General features: G+C 33.2%; 2 protein-coding genes across 2 annotated transcripts; both read left to right on the top strand.

Moving 5' to 3' along the window:
- The first annotated feature begins 14,996 nt into the window (after positions 1 to 14,996).
- Positions 14,997 to 19,092, top strand: EOL1 (ETO1-like 1). Its single transcript, XM_078997159.1, has 6 exons — positions 14,997 to 15,192; positions 15,283 to 15,768; positions 16,059 to 17,783; positions 17,862 to 18,153; positions 18,237 to 18,546; positions 18,647 to 19,092. The coding sequence occupies exons 2-6, from the start codon at positions 15,644 to 15,646 to the stop codon at positions 18,865 to 18,867; spliced, it is 2,673 nt and encodes an 890-aa protein (XP_078853285.1). The 5' UTR covers positions 14,997 to 15,192; positions 15,283 to 15,643; the 3' UTR covers positions 18,868 to 19,092.
- A 5,414-nt stretch (positions 19,093 to 24,506) lies between these two features.
- LOC144998661 (putative protein phosphatase 2C 76) lies at positions 24,507 to 26,666 on the top strand. Its single transcript, XM_078958393.1, has 6 exons — positions 24,507 to 24,857; positions 25,017 to 25,197; positions 25,278 to 25,380; positions 25,475 to 25,589; positions 25,820 to 25,979; positions 26,156 to 26,666. The coding sequence occupies exons 1-6, from the start codon at positions 24,563 to 24,565 to the stop codon at positions 26,466 to 26,468; spliced, it is 1,167 nt and encodes a 388-aa protein (XP_078814519.1). The 5' UTR covers positions 24,507 to 24,562; the 3' UTR covers positions 26,469 to 26,666.
- The last annotated feature ends 290 nt before the right edge of the window (positions 26,667 to 26,956 follow it).

The following is a 26,956-nucleotide window of genomic DNA, read 5'->3' as shown; positions in this document are numbered from 1 at the left end:
GTATTTCCTACTTTCCCTGTTCAGAGTTCCTGGTATTGTTTATAAGTTATATGAGTCCTGTAAAGCTCTTTTTTTAGGGTATGGATGATGAGCATAGGTATATACACTTGGTGATGTGGCAAACTATTCTCAATCCGCATGATAACAGTGGTTTAGACATTAGGAGCTTGGATGCTTTTGACCTGGCCTTACTTTATAAATAGAGGTGGAGGTTTGCTCTTAAAGGTGATACTTTATGGGTTCAACTTATAAAGTTCTTATATGGTAATGATGGTGGATTTTTTTACTGGTCCTCGGGAAAAAATGGTTGGGGCGTTTGGCATAAAATCATTGGCTTTATTAATCAACTACATGAAAGGGGTGTAGTGGATAAGAAATCGATGCATATGGTGATTGGGGATGGCTCTACAATAGTTTTTTGGGAGGATGATTGGTGTGGAGGAGTGATCCTGAAAGACATTTTTCCTAGACTTTATGCTTTCTTTGATTCTCATAATGCTCTAGTTATGGAGTTTTGGTCATCCTGTGGTTGGGATTTTAGTTGGAGACGTCCTATTAGGGGAGGAATTGAAACTTTTCAATTTCAAAGTTTAGTGAAATTGCTTGGTTCTGTGGAGTTGGGATCTCAACCTAATAGATGCAACTGGAAGTTAGATAACTCTGGAATTTTTTCGGTTAGTTCAACTAGAAGATACATTGATGCTTTTCACCTTCCAATGGGTGGTATGGTTACCAGATGGAATAAGTTTGTGCCTATTAAGGTGAATGTTCTTATGTGGCATATGATGTTAAATAGACTACCGTTAAGGTCTAATATAATTGATGGAGGAGTGGACTTGGATTCGATTATTTGTCCTATTTGTCAAAATGCTTCAGAAAATATTTCTTATTTGTTTTTCCAGTGTTCTCTAGCTCAACAAATATGGCACCGTGTAGCTTAATGGACATATTAACAAATTCCGAATTTTGCTTCCTCAGTAGATATCGTGGAATGGATGGATTCTAGGCATGTGAATAGAATGGAAAGAAATATCATGGAGTCGGTGTATATGATTGTGATTTGGGTTATTTCAACTTATAAAAATTCAGTTTTATTTAATTCCAATAAGTTTATAAAGCAATACATTTTTGATAGTATTGTTGAACATTCTTTTAGGTGGTTTTGTTTTTGAAACTCTAAGGCTAAGATTTCTTGGACTGCTTGGATTATTAATCCAATCCTTCCTTAATTTGTATGCTTTGCTAGTTCCTAGCTAGCCTTTGTTTTAATGAAATTTTGCTATTGTTAAAAAAATATATTCTACAATGGTTTCTATTCATACACAACAATTTTTTGCCATATGAAACATTTAATGTTCTAGAAGGTTATAAAATACAATATTTAAAACATAAATTATTGTGTATGTATAGACATGTCTATCCAGAAAAAGGATAATATATATATATATATATATATATATATATATATATATATATATATATATATATATATATATATAATGGTTTAATAAACAAATAAATAAAACAGAATATTTGTTTTTCAGAAATATTAATCATGCTCTCAAATATTTATTATTTTTGTTATAATAGCTTTAAATTAACTTTTATTTCAAGTGAAAATCTTCAGAAAAATCATAATATTTTATCTTAATTTACGGAAAAGTTCTAAACTAAAATCTGCTTATGAAAAAGTATCAATTACTGATAAATATAACGATTTGACCAATTTTTCCTGGTTTACCGGTTTCATTACTTACCCGGTTCCATTAAATTCTTATTATTTTACCATAATTTACAAATAAGTCCTGAAACTAAAATTAAGTGATGATTTGACTTTTTTTTTTTTCCATATAACATACATTTTACTGGTATCATTGTTCGCCTGGACGTCTAGTCATTAAATTGGTTGATAAGATGGAAACGATGCGTTATATAATGTTACATTTACCGTAAAATTTGATATTCATCTCATCGACTCATTTATGATTATGTATTCATGTCAGCAATGAAACCGATAAAATACGTGTTTCCGATAAAAATGGCGAGAAATGAGCTAATGAGATAGATATACTGGGCTACATAAAATTAGATAGACAATTTAAAATGTCTTATAAACTTAAACAATGGTGAAGTTCTTGTTAGTTTATTTAATTATTGTAGTCTTCGTTGAATATATTTTATATTGCAAAAAAATATAATGCATTAAGATATCAAGTTTTATGGTAAAGATAACATTATATAATCCAACATATTCGTCTATTCAACTCATTTAACGACTAGACATCCAGGTCAACAATGAAACAAGTAATATGTATCTTACAGGGAAAAAAATGGTCAAATCATCACTTAATTTTAGTTTGAGACTTATTTGTAAATTATGGTAAAATATTGAGACTTTAACGAACCGGGTAAATAATCAAACCGATAAACCGAAAAAAATAGTCAAATTGTCATTTTTATCGATAATTCATATTTTTTCCTGAACAAATTTTAGTTTGAGATTTTTTTCGTAAATTAAAGTAAAATATTATGATTTTTCTAGAAATTTTCGTTATTTTAAATAAACTATTGTTGATTAACATTTCTGAAGTCCCTTTTTGTTAATTTAGTTCATTTGTATTTATATTTCTTATATATCATATAAAGCCTACCGAATAACTTGCATTTTTTAAGCATATATTTTGTGTTTCAAAATTAAGCTTAGCTGACATTAAACTAGATAAAGAATGATAAAATACTACATGACAGTAATGTTTTTTAATCGTTAATATTTTTTTATTTTAAAAAATTTGATAATTATTTTTAGTGATATAATTTTTTATAAAATGTATTTATTTAATTTTATATATTTAATTTAATATATTTAATTTAATATGATAAATAATTATTTATAAATAAACTTAATATCTAAATATAACTAATGTCATTAAATGTAAGGATTATAATGGTCGGAAACTTATAAGAAAAGCAAGCGATCTAAATGATTTTCTAAAAAAAAACTCTTTTTTCAATAGAAACATTTCTTTTTAAAATAATAGAAATACTTTATAAAAACCTATAGTTATAGATACTTGATATAACGATGACCATTTTGAAATTTACTTATTCATAAATACTCTTTTGAAATTTACTTATTCATAAATAATTTTTTACTGTTGTCTTCTTGAGTTTAAATTTTAAAATGGATAAGAAAAGAAGGAGAGCAGGAAGAAAAAGAAAAAGATGAAAAAAGAAAAACACTTTAGGTGTTGTATTAGTTAAAAAAAAAAAAAAAAAAAAAAAAAAAAAAAAAAAAAAAAGAAAGAAAGAAAAGGATATTATTGTCAAATGACATTTTTATGCATGTTTAAAATATGGTTTTGAGTGTGTAACAAAAAAAAATGATAATAAATAAAAGAATAAAATTAATCATTTTTGTTTTCATTCCCAATCCACCCAAATATGAAAGGAAAGAGAACATGTATTTTCTTTCCTCTTTCACAATCCCCTCCTTTATTGCCTTTCCTTTTTGTTCTTTAAAAAAAAAAGGTAAATTACATCAATCGTTCCTCGTGTATATGCCGAAAAGCACGTTTAGTCCCTATTTTCAAAAATTAACTCGGACCATCCCTAGGTTTATTTTTTCTTGCATGCTTAGTCCCTCTGCACATAAAAAGACCATTTTGCCCTTATTTATTTATTTTATATTTATTTGTTATTTATTAATTATTCATTGATTTGTTTATTATAAAAAATAATTTTTATTGCATTTAAAAAAGAAATGAGTCAGTACATTTGATAACTCATTTCCCCATCCCCTTCTTCTTCTTCAGACCACCTACATCGACGGACTTCAATACTCCAACAACTCCTGGACATCGTCGGTTTCAAACAGAAGAGATCGATTCCAAGACACCGACCAATTTCAATCTCTATTTTACTCTCTTCTCATGTTTCCCCTGTTCGGTTTCAAACAGAGGACCACTACTTCAAATCTAGGTTTTCGAGCAAAGGAAACCCTAGGCATCGCACAGGTGATGATGGCGATGGCAACACACATGTGACAATCTGTAAACGATGGCGATGATGACTCTGGATCTGAAACCATATGCGGTGGTTTAAAACCCCAGGTGGCGAATCGAACGTAGCCATATATTCCCCACAGATTACATGGATCGATTGAGAACAAGTAACCTAGTCGGGTGAATTAAACCACCATCAGCAGCAACAATTCAATTGTTGCCTTCCTCCTTCTCCGCTTATCTTCTTCTCGTCTCACTCTCTTTCTCAATTTCTAAAACCATCTGAGTTACAAATTTCAGATTTGGAAACTGGAGATGAAAGGTGCAATTAGGGATGGTTGGAGATGATGATAGGAGTATGATCAACGAAATGAAGAGGGGAGCAGATCGAGTGGGGTTAGGTAAGGGTGGTGGTGAGGGGTAGTGTGAGTGTAAAACAAAGATTGTTTTCGACAAACGTGGTGGCAACAGGATGGAGATGGTGATGAACGCAAAGAGAGGGTTCGTCGGAGAGATTATTCATCGACGATGACTTAAGAAAAAGTGATTTTAAGGCTTTCTCAAGAGTTAAGAAGATGATGACGAAGAGAAATCTGGGAAGAATGGGGTGAGATTGGGTTTGGGTATTAAGTGGGTCCATATATTTTTTTTATAATTAATAATAATAACAAAACATTAAATTAATTGAAAAAGAAATATAAAAAGGGCATTATGGTCATTTCAAATCTGACATGGACTAAAATCGAAACAAAATCATATACCAGGGATGAAGCATGTAGGATTTAAACAAATGAGGGACGACCCGAGTTAATTTTTAAAAATAGGGACTAAACGTGCATTTTGGCGTATGCACGAGGGACGACTGACGTAATTTACCCTAAAAAAAATTAAAAGAATATTTTTCTTCCTCCCCAATCCCCATCTCCTCATTTCCTCCTATTTTCCTTAAAGAAAAAAACCTCCAGAATAAAAGGTTAAATATTTTATCAATAGTTGGAATAACATTATATAATTTTTTTTTACTAAAATACAAGATATTAAATATGTATTTTGTTGGAAATAAAAATTTTAATTGTGACCGTCATGTATATATTATCTTTTTTGAAAAAATTATTCTTTAACAGTTTTATTATTTATGATTTTAAAGTTAAATTATTGATATTTTAAAATAATCATAAATGATAAATGATTATATAACGTCATTTGTTCCTTTCTTATCCACCACAACTACTACCGCAACCACAACTAACACTACATCTGACACTAGCCGATCATACCACTGTCACTTCCGTCACTTATACCATCGCCACCTCTGCTAACACCACCTATTTTGTCATTAATTGTCATAATCATATATGATTACTGAATTTTTGAATAGACATATATGTATAATCTTTTATGATTAGGATATATGTATAAACATGTATAATCATATATAATTATACCTCTCTGTCTTATATGATTATACCTCTTTGTCTTATAATTATTTATGATTAGACATACATCGCTGCTACCGGTATGCTGGAGCATTAAAATGACAAATGAGAAATATATGGCTGAGGTTGAATCTCAAAATCTTTATTTTTTTTTTAATCTCAAGTGAACTGTCAACAAATAACATTGTTAGTGAATAGTTTTCTTAATAATTAAATTTTAGTACTAGTTATTAAATAATAGAAATGTAATACACTTTTTTTTTTCTTTAAATTGAATTTCTTAATAACCTTCTTTAATTCATGTGTTTAAATTTTTGGTGAGTATTAATGATTTAATAATGTACAATTGATTTGTAAAAAAGTTTTGCAATTTATATCTTCAAAAATTTAAGATATAATCAATATGTTTTATAATATAATATAAATATAGATATATAAATGATCCTTAAATAATTTTGACAAAATTGCAAAAATGGTCCCTGTGATATGTATTTTTTTGGAGTTTTAGTCCAAACTCCGATTTTTTTGGATTCGTGGTCCTTTTGAGCTAGTTTGGTTGCAGATTTGGTCCCTCGGTAAACTGAAATGACTTTAATACCCTTGGGCATTTATTTTCTATTTCTAAATTCTTTTTTTTTTAAGTTTTAATAATTATTTATTCATTTTAATAATTAAAAAAATAAAAGGGCTCTCTCTCTCTCTCTCTCTCTCTCTCTCTCTCTCTTGTCCTTTTCACAAAACAAGAAATTAAAAATCAAGTAAAAAATATTCACCCCTTCTTATCTTTTCGGTCTTCAAGAAAGAATCAAACTAAAAGCAAAAAAGATATCTAGAATCATGTCCATCAACAACAACCATCTGATTTTATTTTTGAAAATAATCGTTCCTAGCATCATAAATTTGATTTCTCACGTCTCAAACGCTCGATTCGTACAACATAGATTAACTCACACACTTCAAAATCATGTCATTGGGATGAACCCACCAGGAAAATCGATTATGCATCAAAAATTAAAACCAAATATCTCAAACTTATAGGGTACACCCAAAACCTGCAACTCAAGTATGTGTGTGTGTGTGAGTTTGATGTGAAGACAATCAGGAAAAGATTATGATTATCAAGCTTACTGAACCTTTGATCTTGATCTCGATCTCCCCTACCCCATTTCTCTCTCAATTCTAGGAAATTAAGAAAATTGAATTGGTGCACCATTCTATCTACATTTTCTTATAGATAGAACTAGGAGAGAAGTGGAAATGGTAGTTTGATTGAGAATCGATTGCCGCCGTGGTTGATTGATGTTTAAGCATATCCATCCAGATCGCCACCATCTTCATAAAAATATTGGAGAAGACGAACCAAATCTTCAGCTCCATCATCGTCGTTGCCACCACCACTGGAGAAAAGAAAACCTTAAGCTCGTCACCGCTACCAGATCTGTAAACGAGATATTCGGATCTGAAAACGAGGTCCTCAGATTTGAAAGTCATCATCTCCTTGAGCTCGTCTCTGCTAAAAGAGAATACCTACCAGGCGGCGACGTTAGGGCTTGCTTTAACAGGAGGAGATCGGAGACCCACACACTTGATCTGATTTTTTCTTCTTAAAAGTGTTCATCCTAAAATCATTCATCAGATCTGATTTTGTGTGTGTGGAGAAAAAGGAGATGGTGGAGGTTACCAGAAAAATCAATTTACATGAAAAGGAGGTGAAGGACACAGTGGTAGTGCTGGATGGTAGTTAAAGTGTGTATGTTTTTTTTTGAGTCTGTGTTCATGAATATGAATATATGTTCTTTAGTTTTGTATTTGCAGAGAGAGAGAGAGAGAGAGAGAGAGAGAGAGAGAGAAAGAGAGAGAGAGAGAGAGGTGGGCCCTTCTTTTTATTATAAAAATAATTATTAAAATAAATAAATAACTATTAAATTTTAGAAAATGAAAGAAAAATGAAAAATAAATACCCTAAGGGTATTAAAGTCATTTCAGTTTATCGAGGGACCAAATCCGCAATGAAACTAGCTTAAAAGGCCTACGAAACCAAAAAAAAATCGGGGTTTGGACTAGAACCCCAAAAATATGCATACCACAGGGACCATTTTTTCAATTTTGTCAACAATTTTATTAAATAGTAAGTTATAGTTTTGGTCCCTGTGATTTGGTTAAATTTGCACTTTTAGTTAAATCTTTGAAATTTTGATAAGATATATCCCTGTGGTTTAAAGAAATTGCATTGAACATCACCAGTCTATTTAAAAAGATTATTTTACCCTTAGTTTTATATTTTGATTTTCTTTTCTCTCTCTCTCTCTCACACACACACACACACACACACACTCTCTCTCTCTCTCTCTCTCTCTCTTTATATATATATATATATATATATATAATTGTTTAATTTTTTTATATTTTTTCGTTTGAATTTTATTTTATTTATTTTTATTTTTTATTATTTATATATTTATTGAATTTTTTTAAAATATTTTGTTAGTTTATATTTTTTTGACGTTATTTTCTAGTTTTTTTGATGTTTTGTTAGAATATATATTTTTTTAATGTTTTTTGATCTTTTTTTTATTTTTGTAAAGATTTTTATAAATATTTTTTGAATAAAAAATATAAAAAAAAAGTTTGTTAAATGTGAATATGATTAACACATATTAGGTATAAAATTATTTATTTTAATAGGGTTATCGTATAGGCTAATCGGAATCCGAAACAAGTGTGAATGGTACACGCTTGTTTTTTTAGTTTAGATTTTTTTATTTTTTTTACATTTTCTTCCGAATGGCAAATGCTAATCATAATTCCTATAACTCAAACATATGTGTCAATATTTTCGAGTTCATTTTTTAATTTTAAAAATTATGTTCATTTTCGAGTTATATAGTTTCCAATTAGCTATTATATAACTTGAAACCCATTTTGAATTTCGATTAGCGTATCTATTAATTCTATTAAAAAATAATTTTATATCTAATCTATGTTAATAATATTCACATTTAACGAACTTTTTTAAATTTTTTACAAAAAATAATTTATAGAATATAAACAAACAAAACGTCAAAAAAAAAATTTAAAATGTATTCAAACAACACGTCAAAAAACTAGAAAAAATTATTCAAAAAAATATAAACGAACAAAATGTAAAAAAAAAATACATTAAACAATATATTCGAAAAATGACAAATAAAATCTAAATAATAAAAAATAAAATGCAAGTGAAAAGATATAAAAAAATAAAACTAAACAGTAGTGTGTGTGTGTGTGTATATATATATATATATATATAGAGAGAGAGAGAGAGAGAGAGAAATGATCATTTGAGAACTCAAAGTTTCCCGAGAACCTGAGAACTAAATGTGGAGCGTTGGATAAAAAAAAGGATGGTCAAGATGCAAGGTGGCATTATTGTAAATAATCATAAAACTAAAGAGGCGGGGGCATGCTAATTAAATGATATCAAGGGTATTATTGGAACAAATATATCTGATTTACTAAAAGAGAAAACAAAATATCACAATCGAGACAATGTTGATTGTGTTCGTCCCCAAGCGATCCTCACCTTCTTCGATTCTGGTGCCGACGATTCCTCCTTCCCTTATATCAGATCATCCACAAAATTTGAACGAGATATCTCCTTCCTTCATCCTGTCATCTCATCGCCTCCATGTGTCGCCTTTTCGCTCATGTTCTTCCTCGACGTTAGGTGATTTCCGATGATTCACTTTTGATCCACCATCAAACGGCTTCCCCTAACATCCTTGTTGTCGTGATTTGGTACAACAAAAATCAAACTCACTGTCAATCAACCGCAATCACTATCTATTTAAAAAAAATCATCATAGATCTCATTGGAAGTGATTAATACAAGCGCATCTAAATCCTCCGACGTTTACAATCAATTTTTTTAGCTCATGTGACCTTGTAATCGTCGGGATCAGTCATCGGTGTACGGTTAGATTTGTTTCCATTTCTTTGAATTTATTCATCTATGATTAAATGATTTCCCTCGAATATCTATGTCATAAGTAGATGTCATTTAGCAGCTTACTGTATTGGATTTAAATCACGATTAATGTTCTTAGAAGGTATATTCATTTCTATGGAAGAAGCGTGGTGTTCCTGAAACTTCGATTCTATTCATGCTTATGAATAAGGAATAAAAGCTTATAGCTGCATTATTTTATCCTTGCTGTGAATCAGAACTGGAATAAGCTAATTTCTTAAAGTCCTCTAGTTCATACTCCACCTTTCTATCTCATAAATTGATCGTTGATAATTATTTGAAGCCTTTTTCATATCAGTCGTTTGAAGGTTATTCTTGATATTCTGGAAATGCTAAAAAAGCCTAATATCGATGCAATGCTTCATTAATTTAGATTCCAAGTGTGTAGTCTCAATTATTTTCAGATATCTTTGTTTTTTTTTAATGATTTTTATGAACAAGTTTTATGTTGCCCTACAATTGCTTAATGAATTATATTTGGATCCCCTCACATTAATTTGGATTCCAGGTGTGTAGTCTCAATTATTATCCTTTTTGCCTTATATAATATCCATTGTATTAATTTGGATGTGATTCATATATTTACATGTGATTCACATGTAAATCATATGTGATTCACATGTAAATCACATGTGATTTACATATTTATCACATGTAAATCATATATGAATAATATGTCATTCACATGTAAATCACAAGTGAATTATATATGAATTACGTATATATGTACACATTCATATGTTATTCACATGAAAACCATATGTAATTCACATATTAATCACATTTCATTCACACGTAAATTACATATGATTCACATGTAAATCACATGCGATTCACATGTAAATCATATGTGATTCAGATGTAAATCACATGTGATTTACATATTAATCACATGTAAATCATATATGAATAATATGTGATTCATATGTAAATCACAAATGAATTATATATGAATTACGTATATATGTACACATTCATATGTTATTCACATGAAAATCATATGTAATTCACATACAAATCACATTTGATTCTCATGTAAATCACATATGATTCACATGTAAATCATATGTGATTCACATGTAAATCACATGTGATTTACATATGATGTCATATGTAAATGTGATTCATATGTGAATTGTATGTGATTCATATTTGAATCGTATGTGATCCATATGTTAATCACATGAAAATCACATATGCATTTTTGTAAGTGTTTTTGCATCAATCATTTTTTAAAATTTTCTTGTAGATTTGGAAGAAATTATAGTGAATTTTGAAAATGTGAAAAATGATAAATTGAAGAAAATAAGGAAATATTGACACGAAGACATGAAAATGCTTTGAAATTTGTAGCATTTTTTATATTTTATTTTGTATTGAATAAAATAATTGTACTATTATGTTTATAGATTAATTAATAAAAATGAGATTTTTTTTTGTGATTTACTTACGAATATTATACTATAAGAAATATACATACGTGCATTTGAAAGAATGTGCATATATGCACCTAAAAATTTACTTTTTATAACAAAAATGCAGTTTTTTTTTTTTTTTTTTATTTTTAAATTGCAGTCTTTTTTAAATGCAATTTAAAAAAAATGCAATTTTTTTGAAAAAAATTTAAAAATGTAGTTTTTTTTAAAAAAACTGCAGTTTTTTTTTTAATGAAGTTTTCTTTGAAAAATTCAGTTTTTTTTTTTTTTTTTTGAAAAAAATGTAGTTTTAAAAAAAATATATTTTTAATTTTTTTTTTCAAAAATTCTTGTTTTCTATAAAAAATTAAAAAATCTACATTTTCTTTAAAAAAACAAAAATATTATATTTAAAAAAAATATGAAAATTTGATTTATGATGTAAATTTTTAGATATTTATATTAATATATTAAATAACACAAAAAAATTAAACATTAGATGAGATTAGTAAGATGACGATGACGATCATGTTCTTAATGAATTATTTTCGATCTAACGCTATACTTTTAGTTCTCGGGTTCTTAGAAAACTGTGAGTTCTCAACCGATTTTACCTATATATATATATATATATATATATATATATATATATATATATATATATATATAAACAAAAATATTAAAGTAAAGGTAAAATAGTCATTTTAAATGAACTAAAGATAGAGAATCCAATTTTTTTTTTTTTAAATATAGGGATGCATATTGATAAATTTTTAAAGATTTGAATGACATGACCAAAACTTTAATTTACTCTTTTATTAAATTAAAAAGATAACACACATAGTACAAATGACAAGTTAAGGATGATTCCGTAACGATTACAAACGACAAAACTTCAAAAATGGTCCCTGTGGTTTCAAAACTTTTAACATTTGGTCATTCTGACTAACTCCGTTACCATTTAGCCGTTAAGTAAGGGGTATTTTTGTCATTTCACAAAAGAGGGACCATTTATGAAGTTTTTTGTTATTTAAAAAAATATAATTATTTAATAAAGGGTCTCTCTCTCTCATAGGTATAAGAATATATCTTGAAATGTCGCCGCCTCCCATTTGATCACCGCCACAACCAATTGAATATGTCCCTCTCCGTCCAGCACCAACAAAGCTAATCGAGAACCACCACAACGTACCAACCTACATCCCCAAAAACCTCTTTACTCGACCAAATGTTGTCGGTGTCTCATTTTGAATCTCATGGCATCCCTGATAAGCTTCTTGATGTCAAAGTAGTACTTTCTGAACACAAAATCGATGTTCAAGAAGAAACCCAAACTTTTCAAGACAAAATCGACAAGGTTATTCAAGAAACAAGAACAGGAATACTGAAGACCGAGATGGAATTGATGGATTCAAAGATTTTGAACCATTCACTTCAAAAAACGGACCCTCATTCCTTTCCAACTCTTCATCTCCTACCCCCTAATTCCATTCCAATGCAACTCTTGGACCAAGGGAAAGAGAAATTTTGGAAATTTTCAGAAAAGTCCAAGCCCAACTCCGGGAATGAGCTGCACAAAAAAGCTCCTTCTTCAGTGACCACTGGCAATAGCACACCTATAGAGCTTCGAGAAGCTTCAAAAGGCAGCACTGAAATCCTAATGGGGACTACCAGCACCTCCGATCCCCTGCTTTGCCTAATGGCATTTTCGTGATTTGTAACTCCACCATTAGCAGGAGTTGCTGTTGCTAAGCGTTCTCCACCGCCTAGGGATGAGTAAAAGGACCGAACCGGCCGGAACCGGGAACCGGCTTCGGCCAAAATCAAGAACCGAACTGGCCCGGCGGTTCTATCGGCTCCGGTTCTACCGGTTCTCGGTTCCTACCGGTTCTTGTCGTGTCTTCAATTGTTGGAACCGATCCTTGAAAAATAGCATCACACGGTTCCGATTTTTGCCGGTTTTACCGGTTCCGGTTCCTACCGGTTCCAAAAATCCACAAAAATAACATCCCGGTCCCGGCCCGACCGGTTCCATCGGGTTCCGGTTTCGGTTCCGGTACCGGTTTCGACCGGTTACCCGGTCCATTTGCTCATCCCTACCACCACCATTTGTTTCCCTCATCACTAAACCTAAAGAAAGGGCATATAAGAAGTTAATGGAATGGAAATCCATTAAAATCAGAATGTGAGGTCCTACCCTTTTTATGATGCTCGATCTGGATTTGACATGTTGACGAAAGAAGGAAGGAGATTGTCTAAGACTAAAGATCCACCTTCAGGCTATGATGAGGGAGGAAAAGAAGGATGAGATGGGGATCAGAGTGTTTACCAGAGGAACCGGTGAAAAACCTTTGTATTTTCAAATTGGGGGAGGAAGTTCTGAAATTCTCCAAAACCCTAGCGATCATAGTGGTTTTACCCACGCCCTGCGGTAGGGGTGAGCAAAAACCGAACCGACAAAAGAAAAACCGATAAAACCGCAATAAACCGCAACCGAAAAACCGAAACCGATGCAAAAACCAATGGTGCGGATTTAATTTTTGCAAAACCGAAGGTCAACGGTGCGGTGCGGTTTCTATCCAAAAAACCGGTCCAACAAAACCGAACCGCACCGCAAGCATGTATAGTAATAAATCAAATCAATGTATATTATATACATGTTATTTAAAATACTTATAAACGATAATATATTTATCATTTGTTTATTTTATGTTTGTGTAAGATTATATGGGGTGCAAAAAAAATGTTCTATTGTTAGTCAAACGTACTAATCGATTACATTAAATAAGCTTGTAACAAATTAAGTCAAAATCAACAAACTTTCAATTATTAATTAGTTTGTGAGAGTAATCGCATATCGTATTTTAAGCGACTTACAATTTTTGATTATTTATTTTTGTTTTAAGCTGAAAATGACTGGTTAAAAAAAACAACAAAATACAAGCTTACGTGCACATGGTTTTGAATTCTTACAGTTTTAAAAAACCGCACCAAAAAACATAAAAAAATGCACCAAATTCTAAACACGATTTAAAACCGAAAGCGCACCGATACAAATCGAAACCGCATTTAAAAACCGAAAAACCGAACCATTGCAAAACCGCACCCAACGGTTTTAAGAATGCAAAAACCGCACCATGCGGTTTGCGGTTTGGTTTGGTCTTAAAACCGCACCATGCTCACCCCTACCCTGCGGAGTCGAAGGTATACAGAGGCGATTCAAAACAAATTCAGATTCAAAACAAATTCATGAAGATATGGAATCAAATGATGAATGAGACATGGAATTTAATACAAGTTACAGGGAGCTAGTGACGAGAAAGAATTTTATACAACTTACAGGAGAGAGAGAGAGAGAGAGAGAGAGAGAGAGAGAGAGAGAGAGAGAGAGAGAGAGAGAGAGAGAGAGAGAGAGAGAGAGAGAGAGAGAGAGAGAGAGAGAGGTGGGACCATTGCATATTAAATTATTTATTTATTTTAAAAAAAGTAATACAAAACCTTATAAATAGTCCTTGAGTTGTGAAATGACAAAAATACCCTTATTTAATGGCTAAATGGTAACGGAGTTAGCTGGAAGGATTAAATGTTAAAAGTTTTGAAACCACAGAGATCATCTGTGAGGTTTTTTGAACTTAGAGATTAAACTTGATATTTTTGAAAATAATGAAACAATTTTTGAAGTTTTGTCGATTACAAACTCATGTAAAAAAAAACGATACAACAACATCGTTTTTACACATAACTTATACACATAACTTATATGATTTTATAATTATGTAATTTATTTCTTATAAAGATAAAGATGTTATTTTCCAGTTTTACCCTCCTTCATATTAGAATTTAGAAGCATTAGATGTACCCCACCAATCAGTATGTAATTCACTTTTGAAGAGTAATTTTGTTGTTTGAATGAAAAAGCAAATTTGTCATTAACGAAGCGAAGACAATCTTGAATCTTGATATTATGCATTAACACTTGTACTCTTTGCTGGCACCAATCAATTCCTGTTCTCTTTTATATTCCCCCAACCCAACAACAACGAACAACATAGCATGAGCTGCAATCTTTATGTTTTCCAACGGGAAAAAAGGAAGTGGGAAATTGAATAGAAAACAAAGAAAAAGGGGAAACTTTTCCTTTTACCAAACAGACGAAAGAAAGAAAGCGAAAGATTGAATTTTTCTGCAGATTCCTTCACTTTCATCTTGTGGGATTTGTTCGTTCAAACCACTAGATTAGTGGGTTTGTTCTGTTTCTTTTTTTTATTTTAATTAATTTATTTGGTATAGAAATTTTGTATGTTTACCGTGGATCTTCCCTAATTTCAAACAAGGTTAGTAGCTCTGTGTGTGTGTGCTGTTCGTGGTTTGGTATTTAGAAGATTCGGTGGAGATTAATGTGGTTTTGGTCGTTTTTTTGGCAGAGATCTTGCGTAATCATTTTAGGGATTTTGGTGATTTCTGGTTCTTTTTAACCGAAGCAGAAATCACAGTGCTTTTGTTATAGTTTCTCTATCCCTTCAAAGAAAAAGCTCGGATTAGGGATTTTTTGAGGGTTTCAATGTTCTTAATTCATCCAATTTGAAAATTCGCTCCCAAACCCTAATTGTGCTGTTGTGGAGATCTCGGATACATTTCATCATCAAGTTAAGAAAACCGTTTGGAAATTGGGGATATTTTTAGGGTTTGAATGCTCTTATTTCATTCAATTTGAAGGATTTGCCCTTAAAAAACCCTAATTGGTCTATTGTGGAGATCTGGGATATACTTCCTCTGTTATGCCGTATGAAGACGTTCTTTCCATCTGAATCTTGTAAAGAAACACATTTAAATGCTCTGAATCCGCAATCATGGCTGCAAGTCGAAAGAGGAAAGCTTTCAAAAGTCTCACCTCACTCCCCTTCTTCATTGTAAGCTTTTCCTTCGCTATTTTTAGTGGTTATTTGGTTGGATGTGCATTTTGAAAGTGGTTTACCGATTATCTCTGCAACAAAACTTATCATCATACAGTAAAATCACTTATATACCCTTATTGTAACTTCATTCAGCAAAATCCTATCAAAATGCTATCCAACACACATCATGTTTTGGGAGTGTTTGGATGTGCATTTTGAAATCAAAAAACCCTTTTAGTTACACATATAGATGCAATGCAAATATGCAATGAATGATTCCCCTTTCTGATTTTGTTGTTTTGCAGAGAATCTCTGATCAAAGTACCGGATCCACCAATTCTTCCATTCTTTAAACCCGTTGATTATGTAGAAGTTTTAGCACAAATCCACAAAGAACTCGAATCATGCCCTCCACATGAGCGATCAAGCCTCTATTTGTTGCAGTTTCAGGTCTTCAAAGGCCTGGGTGATCTCAAATTGATGAGAAGAAGCCTTCGATCAGCTTGGCTCAAATCAATCACAGTCCATGAACGCCTCGTTTTTGGGGCATGGTTAAAATATGAAAAAAGAGGCGAAGAACTTATATCAGATTTACTCTCTTCATGTGGTAAATGTGCTAAAGAGTTTGGATTAATAGACATTGGTTCTGAGCTCCCATCTGTCACAAATGATAATAGTGTCGCAAATGCTGCAATGATGAACCACAACACTTATTTATCAGATTCCGTCACGTTTCGAATCGGGGACGAAAAAGTAATTTGCGATAGACAAAAAATGGCGGCACTTTCGCCGCCATTTCAGTCCATGCTTAACGGGTGTTTCCTCGAATCGCTTTCAGACAACATCGATTTATCCAAAAATGATATCTCGCCAGCTGGCATGCGTGTCATCAGCGAGTTCTCCAAAACCGGGACACTTCCGGAACAACTCCCGACCGATCTTTTACTCGAAATCATGGTGTTTTCGAATAAATTTTGTTGTGAAAACCTCAAAGATTCTTGCGATAGGAAACTCGCGACACTTGTTTTATCAAGAAACGACGCGATTGAGCTCTTGGAATACGCGCTCGATGAGAATTGTCCGATTCTTGCTTCGTCTTGTTTGCAGGTTTTCTTACAAGAGCTTCCGGAATGTTTACACGATGAACGCGTTGTTGAGATTTTGACAAGTGTCAACCGTTTGCATCGTTCGATTATGGTCGGGGGTGCTTCGTTTTCGCTTTACTGTTTGTTAAGCCAGGTGGCGATGGATCTTGATCCGGGGTCCGATAAATCCGCTCTATTTTTAGAACAATTGGTTGACTCAACCGAAAACACCCGACAAAAAATGATCGCGTATCACATGTTGGGATGCGTGCGGTTACTAAAAAAAGAATACAACGAGGCGGAAAGATTCTTTAAAGCCGCGGTAAACGAAGGCCACGTGTACTCGGTTGTCGGGCTCGCGAGGCTCGGTCGGATTAACGGGAACAAACGCGAATCGTACGAGAAACTTAATTCGGTTATTTCCGATTATACCCCTCTCGGGTGGATGTATCAAGAACGTTCGTTATACTGTGACAATGATGAAAAACGGTGGGAGGATTTGGAGAAGGCGACGGGGTTGGATCCTACGCTTACGTACCCGTACATGTATCGCGCAGCCTCGTTGATGAAGAGACAAGATGTTGAAGAATCAATGGGGGAGATTAATAAGATTCTTGGGTTTAAGTTAGCGGTTGAATGTTTGGAGTTGAGGTTTTGTTTCTTTTTGGTTCTTGAAGATTATCGATCCGCGATTTGTGATGTTCAGGCGATTCTTACGATTTGTCCGGATTATCGGATGTTTGAAGGGCGGGTCCCGGCTTCTCAATTTCAAACACTTGTCCGTGAGCATGTGCCAAGCTGGACAACCGCCGATTGTTGGTTACAGCTGTACGACAGGTGGTCCGCGGTTGATGACATCGGGTCCCTTTCTGTAATTTACCAAATGCTCGAGTCCGAAGCTGCTAAAGGCGTTTTATATTTCAGACAATCTTTGCTTCTCCTCAGGTATTAATTTAATACAGAAAGAACGACTTAATATTTTCAAATAATAATTTACTAATTAAGATTTTTTTTTTAAAAAAGGTTAAATTGTCCGGAAGCAGCGATGAGAAGCTTACAACTGGCACGACAGCATGCATCGAGTGAACACGAGCGGTTAGTTTACGAGGGTTGGATATTATATGATACGGGTCATTGTGATGAAGGGTTAACAAAAGCTGAAGAGTCTATAAGCTTAAGTAGATCTTTTGAAGCTTTCTTTTTGAAAGCGTATGCATTAGCTGATTCTAGTCAAGATCCGACTTGTTCTTCTATGGTTGTATCGCTTCTTCAAGATGCTCTTAAGTGTCCTTCTGATAGGCTTCGTAAAGGCCAGGTTTGAACAATCTTTATCCCTAAAGTCAAAGGTTATTTCAGACATTTTACAAGTAGTAGTGAATTGAAACTGTGGTGTGGCAGGCGTTGAACAATCTTGGAAGTGTTTATGTGGACTCAGGGAAACTGGACCTTGCGGCTGATTGTTATATTAATGCTCTTAAGATCCGGCACACGAGGGCCCACCAGGGGCTTGCTCGTGTCCATTATATGAAAAATGAGAAAGCTGCTGCGTATGAAGAAATGACAAAATTGATTGAAAAGGCACGTAACAATGCATCGGCTTATGAGAAGAGATCTGAATACTGTGAACGTGAACAGACCAAAATAGACCTTGAAATGGTGACTCGATTAGATCCTCTTCGTGTGTATCCTTACAGATATCGAGCTGCAGGTTAGTTAACTTGACTTAATCTAGACATAATGACTTAATGGGTTAAGCCAAACAATGTAGACATATTTTTGTTCTCATATGGGGTTTTATTAAATGCCAGTTTTGATGGACAATCACAAGGAGAAAGAAGCAATAGCAGAGCTATCAAGGGCAATTGCGTTCAAAGCTGACCTACATCTTCTGCATTTGCGGGCAGCTTTCCATGAACACATTGGGGATGTTTCGGGTGCCATGAGGGATTGTCGGGCAGCTCTCTCATTTGACCCAAACCATCAAGAAATGCTGGAACTAAGGAGCCGTGTAAACAGCCAAGAACCCTAATGAATCCAACAACAATTTAGAAAGATTAGATGCAATGTTACACAAATGGTGAAGAAAAGGAGAGATTTTTTATTTTTGAGTTTGTGTGTGTATCTTTGCAAATGTAACAACACTTTATTATGAATATTTGTAAACATTCAAGTTTGTGTATTATTAACATGTGTTTTTGGTCTTGTATTCGTCTGGAGATATAATGTACAAGATGTGAATCTGATTGATTACAAATGGTGTATTGTATCGTTTCATTTCATCAACTGTAAGATTTGCTAGTTTTTATAAAGAATGTTGGTTTTTGTATATGTAGATTTGTAACTGAGAATATCATATTCGATCTAATTACCAATTTTTATAATTTGTTAAAATATCATTTTGTATTGAAAATGATTGATAAGCCATCCATTTTCAAGAATATCATATATATTATTTGCGAATTTTCTATAGGGAATTTGACTTATTAAGGTAATTAAGTATTTCAAATGTTCACATATGGGTAATATTGTTTTTTTTTGTACTCATTTACCCAACTAACTTGTTTCAGCCGTTCAAAAATAACCAACATTACCGGCTATTACCTGTTTTAGCCGGTAACATTGATTTAGCTCGGTTTAAAACATTACGTGGAATCTTACGTGGCCATTATACCCTCGATTACCCCTTTCTCATTTAATTAGGGTTCGTCATCGTCAGCTAACACACCTCGATTACCTTCATCTGTGAGAAATCAATCGATACATCAAATCGACGATTAGGTCTTGGAATTGAAGTTGGAATTGAAGTTGACTGCTAGCATGGCATCCTCATCTACAGGTATGTATGTATCTGTAGATTTTCATTACAATGGATTCTTTTTGCCAAACCCATTGGTGTACTTAGACCCCGTAAAAACAAATGTACGTGATGTGGATTTTGGGGGATTTACGTATAAAGAGTTTCTTTTGTGGCTTACGAAATTAACAAATGGAGAATGTGATAATGTCTACTACTGTATGAGAAAGGAAAGCTTGTGTGAGGGTATTAGAAGAATCGACAATGATGCTGATTATTGGGAGTTTGTGGAGACTGTTTATAGTCTGGAGAGTGATTGTCTTGAGAGTGAGTTAGATGTGTACATTGACCACCGAAATGAACCAATTCTTGATTAGGCTGATAACGAGTTCTTAGAAGATGGTAAAGGGTATGAGTTGGATGAGTTGGATGAAGAGGATGACAAGGATTCTGAAGTTTCAATGACAATGGAATATGAACATGAATGGGATGATGAAGATGAACATACTTTTGATAAAACTGTTAGAGAACCATTCTTGGACAAACTTTCAGGGCATATTAGTGATGATGATGAAGAGGAAGCAAACAATGGGAAACTTAAGGATGTTGTGTTCCCTGTCCATAATGAGAATCAAGAATGGGAGCAAATGGTGCCAGTTTTGGGTATGAAGTTTTCTAATCCATTGGAATTGAAGTTGTGTATCACCAACTATGCAGTCAAAAATGGATATGATTTATGGTATGAGAAAAGTGATCATGAAAGGTTATTGGTAAAATGTTGTAAAGGTAAGACAAATAAACAGGGTAAAGGTTGTCCTTATAGATTATGGGCAACCTGGATGAGCAGTGAAAAATCATTCCAGATTAAATCTCTGAATGATATGCATAATTGTGCAAGAGTGTTCAAATTTGGGTCCATTGTTACCTATAAATGGATAGCAAAGCATTTCATGAATCATATACTTCAGAAACCAAAGATGAGTATAAGGAAGTTGAAAGCTAAAGTCAGCAAGAAATTTAATTTGATTGCAAGTGTTGGTCAATGCAGAAATGCAAGGAAGTATGCATTTCAGGAGATAGAGGGTAGTTTGAAAGAGCATTATGCAAAAACATGGAGCTATGGAGAAGAGATAAGAAGGACTAACCCTGGATCAACAGTGAAGATCGATGTAGATGTCATGCCTGATGGAACCACATATTTCTCAAAGTTTTATGTATGTTTCAAGGGATTGAAGGATGGATGGATTGAAGGTTGTAGGAGGGTAATTGGACTAGATGGTTGCTTCCTAAAGGGCATATGCAGAGGTCAGTTGCTCTCTGCTATAGGTAGAGATGCAAATAACCATATATATCCCATTGCTTGGGCTGTTGTATCAGTGGAAAGTAAAGAAACATGGAAATGGTTTATTGACCTTCTAATTGAGGACCTTGGAATGGGAGTTGGGCATGGACTAACCTTGATATCAGACCAACACAAAGTAATCAATTTTTATTATTTTCATCTTTATTTTAGCTTATGTTATGTTTTTGTTGTTTAAATTTTGTGTCTATTGCTAACAGGGATTACTTGAGGCTGTGAAGGAAAGGGTCCCAGCAGCAGAGCATAGGCAATGTGCTAGGCACATATGTGCTAACTTCCTGAAAAGGTTTAAGGGCCAAGTGTTTAAAAAGATTTTGTGGTATGCTGTTGCAGCTACTACCCCTGCAAAATTTGAACAACACATGAATGAAATCAAGAAATTAGAGCCACTAGCTTATGACCATTTGATGGAAAGGGACCCTAAAACTTGGAGTAAAGCATTTTTTCAGACTGATAGGGCTTGTGATGCATATGAAAATGGTATCTCTGAGAGTTTCAACTCTGTGATTGAAGTTGCTAGGAAGAGACCACTAATCACCATGTTAGAAGAAATTCGAATTTATGTGATGGAGAGGCTTTATAGACAGAAGATTAAGGGGCAATCTTGGGATTTAACCATATGTCCTACCATTAGGCTGAAGTTGTCCAAGCTTAAGGATCTTCAAAGGTAAGTGCTTAAAACTGTTTGTCCTTATATATGTTTGTCTTTAAACATGTTTGTCCTTATATATGTTTGTCTTTAAACATGTGTATATGGACAAGTTTTGGAAAGTAATACCATCTGGTTATCAACAGTATGAAGTCAGACTTGGGTATGATGCATATGTTGTGGATATTGGTAGTAGGACATGTGCCTGCAGAACTTGGCAGTTAACAGGTTACCCTTGTGTGCATGGGTATGCTTGCATTGCAAGCCTCAACAGGGATGTAGAGGAGTATGTGTCACCATGGTTTACCACATCAATGTACCTAAACTGTTACAGGAATACCATTAACCCACTAAATGGTAGTGACATGTGGCCTCATGTAGACTACATCAGCCTATTGCCCCCCAAAAGGAGAAGGCTACCAGGAAGACCATCAACAAAAAGGAAAAGGGATCAGATTGAGAGGGAAAACCAAGGAAAAAAGCATTTAATCACAAAAAGAGGTAGTGTGATGAAATGCAACATATGTATGGAAAGTGGGCATAATAGAACAACCTGTCCTCAGAAACCAATTGGGGAATCATCAAATGCAAGTTCAAAGAAAAAGAAATCCAAGAAAGCTGGTATGTTTGATATATTTATTTGTATATAACTTGTATAACTTAACATACTGGGCATAACTTAACTTTTCAAGTAATACAAAACAGATAAAGTGAAGGTTGTATTGGCACATGAAGTTGATATTGACAGTGACATTGAAGTTGAAATAGAACCTCAAAGTGATGTTGACTCTTTTGATCTTGAATTTGAAGATGATGTGCAACCTGAAGTTGAAGATGGAGTAGAACCTGAAGTCCAAGATGGAGTGCAACATGAAGTTCAAGATGAAGTGCAAGCTGAAGTTGAACCTGAAAATCATCCTGAAGTTCATGATGCTAACCAAGTTGAAGTTCACCTTGCAGTTCAAGCTGAAGTTGAACCTGAAGTGCAAGTTCAAGTTGAAGATGCTAACCAAATTGTAGTTCAAGATCAAGTGGAAATACCAGCTTTTCAAGTTGTAGTGGGAAAGAGGGCAAGGAAACCTTCAGAAAGAATTACAAAACTGAAGATAAGAAAGATGTGGGAGGGAAAACAGGGCAGTAGTGATGACAATCCGTATGAGTTGGATTAACTTTTGGCTTATTGTACTAGTTGGAATACCTTAACTTTTTGCACATCTTTTGGGTGTAATGAATGTTTAACTATGTTATGTAAAACTTTTGACACATCTTTTGAAGTCAATGTTCCCTGGAATGTCTATAATATATTACCATCTTTTGCACATCTTTCTAATACCATTAGTATTATTTATAATTTATTACCAACTTTTAGAATATCAACTGTAATCACAATTCCTTTACAGTGTAATCATAATTCCATTACATTGTTTGAACAATTCAATTCCAATGATTCACAATAACATTACACGTTTTGTACACTACCATTCCAATGATTCAATTACCATCTTTTGCACATCTTTCTAATACCATTTGTATTATTTATAATTTATTACCATCTTTTAGAATATCAACTGTAATCACAGTTCCTTTACAATGTAATCACAATTCCATTACATTGTTTGAACAATTCAATTCCAATGATTCACAATAACATTACAAGTTTTGTACACTACCATTCCAATGATTCAATTACCATCTTTTGCACATCTTTCTAATACCATTTGTATTATTTATAATTTATTACCATCTTTTAGAATATCAACTGTAATCACAGTTCATTTACAATGTAATCACAATTCCATTACATTGTTTGAACAATTCAATTCCAGTGATTAACAATAACATTACAACTTTTGTACACTACCATTCCAATGATTCAATTACAATGATTCAATTCCATAACAATGTTTATTACTATCTTTTATACTACCAAGTTTAATACCCATTCCATTACAATGTACTATTCCATTCCAATGATAGAATATAACCTTTTTCATTGAAAACATCACAAAAGCATACATAATTTAGTCATACTACATCATAATACATAATTTAAACAACATTTTGACATACAAGAGAAACAAGAAAATTAATGCAAGTCTATGGGTAAACAATTTCCAGTTGACTTTGTCAAGTTCTTGTTTATTCCTGTTCTTCTCTTCGTCAATCTTCATCCTGCATATGCTGATTTCATTCTCCAAGGTACAAATTTTCAAGGTAAGATTGCAGCTTTCTTCTGCTTTCATCCTGTAATGCCCTCTTCCATCTTTCCTCCCTTCATCCTCATCCAACCATTGCCAAAATTTACAGCTTGGATTTTTTCCATTCTTCAAGAAATTTATAAGAACATGTTAAATTGAAGGATGAAGTAGAAGTAAAAAATATGAATTACCAGAGAGTTTTGACAAACTCTGAATTTCCTTCCAGGATTGTCCGGGGTTCTTGATGTCTTCACACGAGATGGCAAATCGCAATCACATGGATGATCCGGTTGTAATTCGTCTTGTCGTTTGGAAGAAAAGGATGAGGAAGAAGATGCCATCGATCGATCTAGGGTTTTAATTAATAAGCTGTCGTATCTCACCCTCTTATAATGTAAACACTTCTCAATGCCACGTAGGTGATGAGTATTGTAGCGTACAAGCCACGTAGATGCCACATCACCCAAAACTTACAATAGCCGGTAATGTTGGTTATTTTTGAACGGCTGAAACAAATTAATTGGGTAAATGAGTAAAAAAAAACAATATTACCCATATGAACATTTGAAATACTTAATTAAGTAAAATTTTCTTTTCTATATCAAGTTTTTTATTTACTGTAACCTGGACCTCGAATATCTACAAAAATTCCTATTCCAAAGTAAAATCTCTGCTTTTAGACCCCTTTTTCGTGATGTGGGAAATATTTTTCCCAGATTGATTATGGGAAGATTCAAGAACGGGATTTTAGCAGCGGAAATATTATTTCTTCTTGCAAGATTATTAAGCGGCATTGATGGGGTGGTGTCGGCGGTTTCTTCTTCGTGTATGATTGCTTACGACGACGGTGGTGCTCCTGCCGTTCTTCAGTCTTTTGAGTGTGTTGCTCAGTGGGGTTTCTTGGTTGAATCTCTGAAAAATTCAACGAAAAATTGTGAATTTGCGAGTCTTCAAGGGCACAGGAAGTACCAAGAGGATCGTGTCACCTGCAATCTTGGTATACGAATACCTTTAATCGGTAAGAATGGTTTTAATTTCATGGTTTCATGCTTTCTTTGACATTATTGTTGTTGCTTTGAGTTTATGTTAAATGTCTTAGTATTATACGTTCTTAACGGATTTCATGTCTTATCCAATCTTCTCATAAATAGATTATATTGTATAAACACGAATGCAGGAAAAGATGCGAGAAATGCAGCTAAGGTTGATCTACTTGCTATATTCGATGGCCATGGAGGAACAGAAGCTAGTGAAACAGCCAAACAAAACTTACTTGATTACTTTCTTGTTCATGTTATCGCGGGCGCTTTCAAGAAATCATCAACACTTTATGATAATCAGCATGATTTAGTAAAAGGGTAAAGCTACGTTAATACATTGTATGGATCATAGATATGATGATTTCTGAACAACTTACAGTTATTTGATTTTGGTGTAGTTCCCATGGATCTTTACTAGAGATCGAAGATAAATCCTTACATGACATCGTGAAAGAAGCTCTATTGGGCGCAATTCGTGATATTGATTTGAAATTTTCTTTGGTAAGTAGAAAAACTTAAAACTCTTTGTGTGATTCAAGATTTGTTGAAATTAATCGCTTTAATATTCTCGTTTGATTTGTTATTAATAATGTAGGAGGCGATTCAGAAAGGTTATAGTGCAGGTTCAACTGCGAGTATTGTTGTTTTGTTGAATGATGAAGAATTAATGGTTGCAAATGTTGGCGATTCCAAAGTCATCTTATGTTCAGGTAGAATCACTCTTAAAACTGCGATTTTTTTTTTTCTGTAATAAAAAAATTGAAAAAAGAAAATACATAGGGCAAAATCGTCATTTTTAAAAAAAAATTCAAAACAAATTGGACCAGTTTTACAACAAAATTTGGGCCATTATTGCTAGTCCAAACCTTTTTGGACCAAAATGACAATTTTCGACATACCATAGGGACCATTTTCGCAATTTTATCTTTGAAAATTGCAGGATATGCCGCTGAGGAATTGACAAGTGATCATCATCCAGATAGAGATGATGAACGAGCCCGAATAGAAGTTGCTGGTGGTTTTGTTCTTGACTGGGATGTGCCACGTGTCAACGGTGTATTGGCCGTGTCTCGAGCCATTGGTGATGTTTTGTTAAAAAGGTTAAACCTTTAAACTCATTCTACTTTCAAGGGTCTCTTGTCATGTTACAAACTTCATAACGAAATCAAAATGTTCATTGGAAAAGTATTTATCAGGCTAAAGTAACAATGGACACATGATTAAAATGACCATTATACCCTCCAATTTGTTTTTGATATTGAAAGTTTCTGAATAGGTACGGTGTGATTGCTGAACCAGAAACAGTAGGCTGGCGAAGGATGAGTGATAAAGATGGCTACTTGGTGGTTGCAAGTGATGGTGTTTTTGAGAGTTTGACTCCTCAAAGTGTTTGTCAACTTATTGGAGATGCAAAAGTTCAAGAAAATGGGACCCCATATGACAAATTTCCTTTTTTACCCTCGGTGTCATTGGCATATTGCATCGTGAAGACGGCTTTGCAGAGGGGTAGTACTGACAATTTGAGTGCTATTGTGTTTCCATTGGCACAAGCAGCTGGTGTGATTCTAGTGCACAAGGATGAGTTGTGACAATGCTTATAGTTAAAAAATGAAAACAATCTTTAACAACATAGAATTTGGAAAACTAAAGTCAAATATATTGGTTATAATAAATATGTCAAATAGGGGAAAGTGCAAGAAATAGCAATTTATTTCCGTTTTGTTTTTCTATTACCGCATTGTGTATTGAAATATGTATCAAATTATAGAAATGTCATCTACATACATAATAATTTTCATTGTTATAACTGCCTATATATTTATAATATAACGTTAAAATGAATAAGATAAAATCATGTTGTTGTAGGTTGCATTTAACTCTCCCAAATACAATATTTGTCATCCATAATTCCATATGTACAAACATCAAAAGTGATCAAATATCTTTCCAATTGATATTAGAGTAAATACCTTTCAGAGAGACCCCTATGAAGAAGTCATTATATATACTCGTTCTAATGAACCTGTGAATGAAAGCATATTGCTATATTTTGGTTTTAATGAAAATATATTGCAAT

Source organism: Lactuca saligna, chromosome 5 (genome assembly GCF_052625555.1).
Source record: "Lactuca saligna cultivar CGN05327 chromosome 5, ASM5262555v1, whole genome shotgun sequence".
In the NCBI taxonomy this organism is placed as follows: domain Eukaryota; kingdom Viridiplantae; phylum Streptophyta; class Magnoliopsida; order Asterales; family Asteraceae; genus Lactuca; species Lactuca saligna.
Note: the sequence above shows the minus strand (reverse complement) of the source record. Positions and strands in the feature narration are given on the sequence as shown.